Consider the following 8,892-nt stretch of genomic DNA (forward strand, 5'->3'; position numbering starts at 1 on the left):
TGACATGTCCATGGAATATTCAAATGACTTAAACAAATTATTTTAAGGCTGGTAAAACTATGGTGCTGAATTGCACTGAAAGCAATAACTGCATTCGCCTAAAGAAAAAAGATACATAAATGCAAAAAAGTAAGATGAAGACTTCTTTTGTATAATACAGCAAAAATGTAGTGCTCTGAGAAAAAGTGCCAAAGTCAAACTAAGTTTTGATTGCTAAGAGAATATAGATCTCTCTCTCTCTCTCTCTCTCTCTCTCTCTCTCTCTCTCTCTCTCTCTCTCTCTCTCTCTCCATCTTCCTCCTCCTTTCCCCTCTCTTTTCCTTCTCTCTGTGGTTGAGCACTAGAAAGTTGTGTCAACTCTACTTTGAAAATAGATCACACACACAATCAGGCACGTACATACCCACATCACACAAAAGCATGTATGCAAAGAATGTCAGCCTGAACTTAAAGATAAATCTAAACATTTTCCCAAGAGCACAGAGGCTTTAGCTCCAGAGGCCTGCATAGTTGCCATGGAGGCCTGAAGGGAGTGGACCTCCACCTACGAATAGCTTCATCTCAGGCCAATTGTAGCAGTGAGTGTAGAGTGCATTAGGGAATTCCTCTGTGCCTCCAAAGTAGTTTACCCAGAGTTCATCTTGGTTGAGCCAGCCTCTGCCACAAGTGAGTTTGAGCTTCTTCCCTGTGCGCCCAAGAAAAGAGTCTGGATTGGCTGAAGCCCTTTCCTCCAGGAACTTCTGGGCACGAATGTCATAAAAGAGCAGAGAGCCATGTCCAGTGCCCACAGTGATGATGTGTTGGTAGAAACTCAGAGAACGCACACCTGTGCCTCCCTCTCGGGAACACAAGGGCTTGATGTTCTGCTGGCGTTGTCTTGGATCCAGGAATGAAACGTGAGACTGAGAACCCACAGCATAGAGGGACAACTCATCACAGTAGGTGAGACACACGTTCTCACGGCAGTAAGGCAGCCTTAGGGACAGCAGTCTGGACAGGGAGCTCCGAGCTTTCCACAGATGGAAGTAGCCATCCAGGGACACAGCTCCCAGCTCCTGGTTTCTGCCACTGAAGGCAAGGGCTCGCACTTTGCGGTTACCCGGGTTAGTAGTTGCCCTTGGGATGGACTCCATGTCCCTTGGACGAATGTGTGAATACCTTGGAATTCCTGAATTATTGTGCCACGGAATGCTGCCATTGAACATGTCAGGATCCACCCGCCAGAGTGCCACTGTTCCATCACGGGAGCCACTCACAGCCACAGTATCACTCATCCATGCTATGGCAAAGATCCAGTCCCGGTGGCCTTGACGGTCACCTAAGCACACGGGGTCTAGGGTAGGTAACTGATAGACTGCTAGACTGTTGGGGTTTTCACCTCCTGTAGCTAGGAGGGTCTTGGAGGGATTCAGCTGGATGGCATGGATGCCACAGGTGGGTTGGGCACGGGTTTGTCCAGGACCTCTATCTCGCATCAGGGGAATGCGAGTGATCTGGCCGGTCTGGACATCAACCACAAAGAGTGTGTTGCACTTGGTGCCACACACCACCTGCCTGGCATTGAGCCACTGGGACGCGAACACCTTGTTGAGGGGACCTAGGGTCAGCTGGCGCTCCCTCAGCAGCTCGGGCAGTCGGAGGACCCCATAGCTGCGCAGATCGCCCTCGAAGCCCGCGAGCCGGGTTTGGCCATCGGCGCCCAGCGCCCGGCCCTTCAAGTAGTGCACCAAGGAGCGGCGAGCCACGGGCCGCCGCGGCCTCTTGGCCAGCAGCAATGGCCCATCTGCTTGGCCCGTTCCCGCCGCTGCAGCCGCCCGCCCAGGCAATGAAGAAGTCCCGGCGCCCTGCTCGACCTCCGAGGCTTTCCGCTTCCTGCTACCTGTTTGCTGCGGGGCCATGGTGGGCGGCGGGCGGTTTGCAGAGGCGGTGGCGGCGCGGCGGCGGTGGTGGCGCGTGGCACCCGTGTTGGCCGTGTTGGCGGTGGGTGGGGGTGGCTGTGTCTCCGAATCAGCGGGAGTGGCACTGAGTCCCAGGGGCCAGGGGACTGAGTGATCCCTAGGGCACTGAGCGTCCCGGATCCTGGGTGCTTTGGTGGCCAAAGAGGCGAAGGCGGCAGCGTGGCTCTGCAAGGAGCTGTATGATTGCTGATCTCGGAGGCGTTGAGTGTGGTTGGTGGCAGTGCCTGGGACTTGGCCGAGGGCGGGAAGTGCTGCTGTCTGGGAGGTGGTGGAGTCAGTGTGTGGCTAGAGAGTAAGCTAAGAGACCTGAGGTTGAGAGGCGGAGAGAGTGGGAGGGGCTGTTGGCCGTGGGGTGCTGGGTAGCAGAAGCCAGACTGGTTGGGGGTTGGGAAGAAGCAGAGGGGATGGGCGCAGAGGAAGGCTGTGTGGAAACTCTGGGGAGATTCCTAGAGGGCTGAACTCCAGTTAGCTGAGTAGCTAACACAAGTTTGTTTTTTTTTTCCTACCAGCCTCACCACAGCTCCCAAGTAGCCTTAAAATCAAAACCTAAAATGTAGTCAAGCAGGGGATCAAAAGGAACACTGAATGTGACACATGGGAAGAAATAAATAAATGTGCACTTGGTATAATCAGAGAACATTTTGACTGAGGTCGTTCTTTGAGCTGGACTAGGCATGGAGGCATTTCCAAGTGCCCTCTGTGGTTTCTTTCTGTGATTTGTGTGAAAGCCCTTCTGCAAATCGCATTTTAAACTAGTCCAGATTTACTCTGTTCTTGTTCCTTTTTATCTTCTGAACCTGAAGTTCCTGAGTGACTAAACTTGAATCCCTGAAGGGTATCTTGCTAATTCCTACTCCTTGACCCCAATTCAAGGCAAGGTAGTGGTAGGGAAATAGTCAAAGGGAAGCTCCGGAGTTTAAGGGTTCTTCAGTGACATACAGATAGGAATATAGAGATTACAAGGGAATGGCATGATGCATTATTACGTACTAACTCCTCAGGAAACTCAAAAGCCAGAAATGATGGGGTCCAGGGTAAGGGCAAAGAAGAGGTCCTAGAAGGAAAGGCATCCCTGTATTCTCCAGGAGGAGAAAGTCCAATTCATGAAGTGAGGACCAGGACTTCTGCAGAGCTCTGGCTTGTATAAAAACCCATCTAAACATCTGGAAGGGACTTGAGAAACACACAAGATATCTGCAGTCAGATGGCAAATAACTTTTCAGAGGGACAAAATAACTCAATGGTGAGAGTACAGATTTTAAGGGCTTGGCAGTCTCAAGAGTGAAGAGATCTGTCTTAGTCAGGGTTTCTATTCCTGCACAAACATGACCAAGAAGCAAGTTGGGGAGGAAAGGGTTTATTGAGCTTACACTTCCATGTTGCTGTTCATCATTAAAGGAAGTCAGAACTGGAACTCAAGCAGGTCAGGAAGCAGGAGCTGATGCAGAGACCATGGAGGGATGTTTCTTACTGGCTTGCTTCTCCTGGCTTGCCCTTATAGAACTCAAGTGGTACCACCCACTAGAGGCCCATCACTAATTGAGAAAATAACCCCACAGCTGGATCTCATGGAGGCACTTTTCTCAACTGAAGCTCCTTTCTCTGTGATAACTCCAGCTTGTGTCAAGTTGACACACAAAACTAGCCAGCACAAGATGCATAGCTGCTTTGAGATTCCAGTGTACCCAGTTCATTTGCAGTTACATACTGAACAAGACCAGTTTGAGTGGAAGATTGGTGCCTTTTACCAAAGTATATAGTATGGGGGTTCTAATTTGACATATCTGACCAGTTATGTGAAATAACTGTTTTGTCGTTCTTCCCTGCATATAGCCTTACAGGTTTTGCAAAATTATCTCAGGTCTACAAATTTCAGGTCCCTTGGGTCTTTTTAACCTGTCCCACTGAAATTCTTTGTATGTATACATCCACCTCAATCATTTTCTCTGTACACAATGCAGTATTGAGGAAGAGAAAAGCTGGCTGGATGGGAGTAAGAGGTAGTTATTGAAGAATAAGTGGTCAGAAATCCCTTTATCTACTAAAGGTTCTTTTTTTCTGTTTTTAAAATATAAATTAGAAAAACTATGATACATTGTAGAATAAGTTTTTACTATTGTATAGAATAATATGGACTGAAATTTGGGGATGTTTCTATCTATCAGTCTGTAACATACTGAATATGTAAAAATGAGATGTATGGTCATTTCTGATAACATTTATTGAAATCTAGATAGATGGTTTGTACTAAAACATTGAATCGCCAAATACTCTGTTTGTATTCAACCTTACAATAACTTTTAAGGTTAAGTTTTCTCTTAAAATGTTTAAAATGGTAAACCAAAAACTCATGGTCTCACAGTCTGTGCTACAGCATATATAAATCTTCATCTGACTTTATTTTTTAAAATAATTTGTATTATTCAATGATTGTAATTTTTGTTTCTTCAAAATCTAACCCATCTTTATTGTGGAAACATTATCATGCTTGCTTCTGCAATTTAGATATAATTTTTAAAATAAAAAAATGAATGAAAATACCAATACAGTGTTCTGGTATTATGACTGTACTTTTTGTTACTATAAATGTCATAGTTTGTATTTAATTTTCAGATTCCATGTTTTATTTGAATAAATGAGTTTTGCTAATTTCACCTAGGATATCATATCCAAAACATGTTCCATTCATGTCTATATTTTTAAATTTCTCTGTGCTCTTAAAGGTATTAAGCAATTTCAGAACAGAAGAAAGCAATATTGAAAGATGCATAAATGGGTTTCAGCTCTCAATGTAAAGTATTTATTTGTATTTGTTTATATTTCTGGAACAATATACTGTTTAGAAATATGTAAAGCTGAAAACTATTGTTGAAGCTGTAGATATAATGTCATGCTGGTAAATCTTTCATATGTTTATATCTTTCTGGATCTCCACTACTTACTTACTTTACTTGTCTTGGAAGAATGTTGTGTTTATTAGAATAGAATCTTTTCTGTCCTTATAAATCTCCTTTGTCCCTTACTGCTTTTTGTTTCAAATTATCCCCTCTATATTCCTGTGTTAGACTTCTCTCCTCAGTTGGATGGGGTCTCATATGGATAGATATAAGACAGTATCATGCTGTTTTTTTAATTATTTAATTCATTTGTATTCCACTATTTCAATCACAGTGTAAATATGTCAAGAGATTATAGGGTTATACTTTTAATAAATTTAAAATATCACCAGTTTAAGATATGCAGTAGATGCCTAATGAAATGTTATCATCACTTGGTGATAAAAAGAATAAATAAAAAAGTCCAACTAGTTAGAGACATTTTGAAACAAAATTACTTGATTTAACAAAGGTGAAGTTTTTAATTCAATTGTAGAAATGTCATATAGGTTTATTTCATACAGATTCAGATATCTTGATATCTTTGCTGATATATAATGATCAGTGCATCTATGCTTCCAATGTATTATATTGCCTCTTAAATATTATTCATATACATCTATTTATAAGTCTGCCTGTACATAGGGTTTTACAGATTTTGGGTAAGATCTAAACATTCCAAAAGTTGTTAACTTTTTAGCATCATGAATAATATCTTATATAATAATCCAAATATATTGAAAGTATTACTATTTATTCTTAGCTTAACTAAAATAGTCTCAAGATAAAGGCATTTACAATGGAAAGAAAGGCAAAACAAGAACAGAAATAATTAAGGAATTTGAAGAAATAATCATGGATATTACTTTTACATAAGATTTCATAAGAAAATATATGTTAGTACTCAACTCATGAAGACAGGCTTCAAAATCAGACACAATACTCGTGTCCTTATAAACTGGATTGTGTAATCATTTGTAGTATGTTAAGTATAAATGAAAACTAATTTTGTTTTAGAAGATAATTTTTGCATCCGCACATTTGAAAGAATAGTTCTTGAATTATCATTATCAACAAGTATAAAATAAACACATTAAAATGAAGTGTAACCGAACTTGTACAAACTAAATTTTGGTGGTGATATTAGTAAATTATTCTTGGGCTAGTAAATTAAATAAATTTGTCATTTAATCTCTATTATAAAGAATAATAATATTTTGTTCTTTGATACTATCAAATTTCTAAGAAAAGCAACTATTATTCTAGATTATAGTCCCTTGGGAGGCTTTTTTGTTATAAATTGCTTGGTACAAAAACTTGTAAAGAAGTTTCTTCTACAGGAGCTGAAGGGGTTTGCAACCCCATAGGAAGAACAACAATATCAACCAACCATATCCCTCCAGAGCTCCCAGGGACTAAACCACCAACGAAAGAGTACACATGGAGGGACCCATGGCTCCAGCTGCATATGTAGCAGAGAATTGCTTTATCTGGCATCAATGGGACAAGAGGCCCTTGGTCCTGAGAAGGGTAGATGCCCCACTGTAGGGGAATGGCAGGGCAGTGAGGTGGAAGTGGGTGGGTGGGTGGGGGAGCACCATCACAGAGGCATAGGGAATGAGGAAGGGGAAGGGATCCGGATTTATTGAGAGGAAACTGGGAAGGGGAATAACATTTGAAATGTAAATAAATAAAATAATCAATAAAAATGAAAAAAAAAAGCATGCTGGGTTTCCCACTATAATTGATCTACCAAAGTAATATTCTGTTGGATAAAGGAAAGCAAAGGTTAGAGGGAATTTTGAGTCTATGACCTCTAATGGGTGTCATTTCTCTTCATCTTCTGAAGCAAAAGAAATGTCTCATAGTTTTAGTGTGGCCTTTTTAGAAGAAAGGAGATATAGTGCTGGCTATATGGTTTATAGGAGGCACAACAAGGTAAGAAAGAGAATGAGCTAGGAAACCAGATAATATGGTTTTCATTTTGATTCTGTGACTTGATCAGTTTAAATTAAGCAAGTTATATTTCATATAATATTTATTTTGTGTTTATTTCCTCATGCATAAAATAGTGACAATGTCACTCACAACACAGTCATTTATAACAAAATGTTCCTCTTTCCCTGGGCATGGTTTTACGTTTGTTTTTGTGAGAGAGGTGGGCAAGCAGGAAGATAAAAATAATAATTCAGACAGTACAGTTACTTAGTAAAATTATCTTTAAAATTATCTTTTTTTCTCTCTACTATTTACCATTACGCAGGTAGTATGATACTCAGGAAAGTGGAGATTTTGAGTGCTTACTATATTTCAAAACAAACATGTTTATCATTACTAAAAGCTAGTATATTCTGAAACAAAATATTTGTAGAATTGGCCACTTTTCTGCTTGTATAATTCTCAATTGTGCTGTGAGACTAGAGATGAATATTCATAAGGGAAGAATGTGTTCAAGGAATACATTTACAGTATGATAGTATATATTAAAGTGGGAAATTTGGAAGGTTTCTTCTATGAAACATCCAGATTGGGGTTTTACCTCAAAAACAGTTGTTGATATAAGTATATATTCCAAAAATAATTGATATTTTTACAATAGTGCATTTCATATATGATTATTTTAGGTATAATGGATAGAAGTGAGTGAAAAATCATATAAATCATTTTTAGGTATCAGGCAGTTATGTGAAGACATGGATGAATTTAAGCCAGTAAAGTAGATTTAGAAGACACTGCACTTGGCACTTTGCAGTATTTTAACTGAACATAGATTTCAATTATTATTCTCCTTATGCTTAATACTTTAATATCACTCAAATAAAAAACACCATGTATACCAATGCTTCCTAATTTTATATCTCCAACACAAACTTTTGTTTTACCTCCTTCTTGACATTTTAGATATTGAAACAAAACATCGAGGCCAGCATATATAATCTGAAAATCTTGAAATCAATGCTAATATTCTTGAACTGTTCTCAAGAATTATACCACCATTTATTCAGCTGCTCAAACCTAATTTCTAACAATTATCTCTGATACATAGTTCTTCACTGTGTATAGTTCCAATATTTTGTCTTCTAACATTTTTATTTACCTTAAAAAATTAATTGCATATTTTATTTATTTATATTTCAAATGTTATCCCCTTTCCTGGTTTCTACTCAGGAAACCTCCTATCCCATCCCCCTCCCGCTGCTTCCATGATGGTGCTTCCCTACCCACTCCTGCCCCACCAGCCTGGCATTCCCCTACACTGGGGCATCTAGCCTTCATAGGACCAAGGGCCTCTCCTCCCATTGATGTCTGACAAGGCCATCCTCTGCTACATATGCAGCTGGAGCCATGTGTCCCTCCATGTGTACTCTTTGGTTGGTGGTTTAGTTCCTGGGAGCTCTGGGGGTACTGGGTGGCTCATATTGTTGTTCTTCCTATGTGATTGCAAACCCTTTCAGCCCCTTCAGTCCCTTCTGTAATCCTACACATTTTTAAATCCATTCTGTTCTCAATATCTCATTGCTACCCTTAGATCTCCAACCACTACTTACTCTTTAACTGTAGGAGCAGGCTAAGTCATTTTCCAGAGACCCCTCTCCCCTCTTCTATTAAGTTTTCCACACTAGGGTCAATGACATACCTTCTTGATTTACACAAATCAGTACTTAGTTGTAGTCCTAAAATATAGACCAAAGCTTAAAAACATTTTACCAGGCCCAGTATGATATAATTTATGATGCCTTGCCATCGTTGTTTTTATTATCATTATTTTTATTCTCTATCCATGCTTCAGAGCTCTCTCTTTTTTGCATTATGTTCTCTCTGCATGAAATACTTTCTGCCTCAGGTCATCTACCTTTTACCTCCCACAGATACATGAATGTGTTTGTGCTTATTTTTAGATCATGAGTAAAGTGTACCATTTTGAGGGAAAAGCCCTTGGTACTCCACAAATAAGATAGAACATGGTACTCTATTATGAAATAATGTCAATGTAAAATTCCATGTCTTTATTCATATTAGTATTGCATGCTTATATTTATGACTTTTGATAATAACTG

General features: G+C 40.1%; 1 protein-coding gene across 1 annotated transcript; it reads right to left on the bottom strand.

The window, feature by feature from the left end:
- Positions 1-260: 260 nt before the first annotated feature.
- Positions 261-2,215, bottom strand: LOC127675046 (DDB1- and CUL4-associated factor 12-like protein 2). The gene has a single exon (XM_052170973.1). The coding sequence runs from the start codon at positions 1,896-1,898 to the stop codon at positions 489-491; it is 1,410 nt and encodes a 469-aa protein (XP_052026933.1). The 5' UTR covers positions 1,899-2,215; the 3' UTR covers positions 261-488.
- Positions 2,216-8,892: the final 6,677 nt, after the last annotated feature.

The sequence above is a fragment of the Apodemus sylvaticus genome, chromosome X (assembly GCF_947179515.1).
Source record: "Apodemus sylvaticus chromosome X, mApoSyl1.1, whole genome shotgun sequence".
Taxonomy (NCBI): Eukaryota; Metazoa; Chordata; class Mammalia; order Rodentia; family Muridae; genus Apodemus; species Apodemus sylvaticus.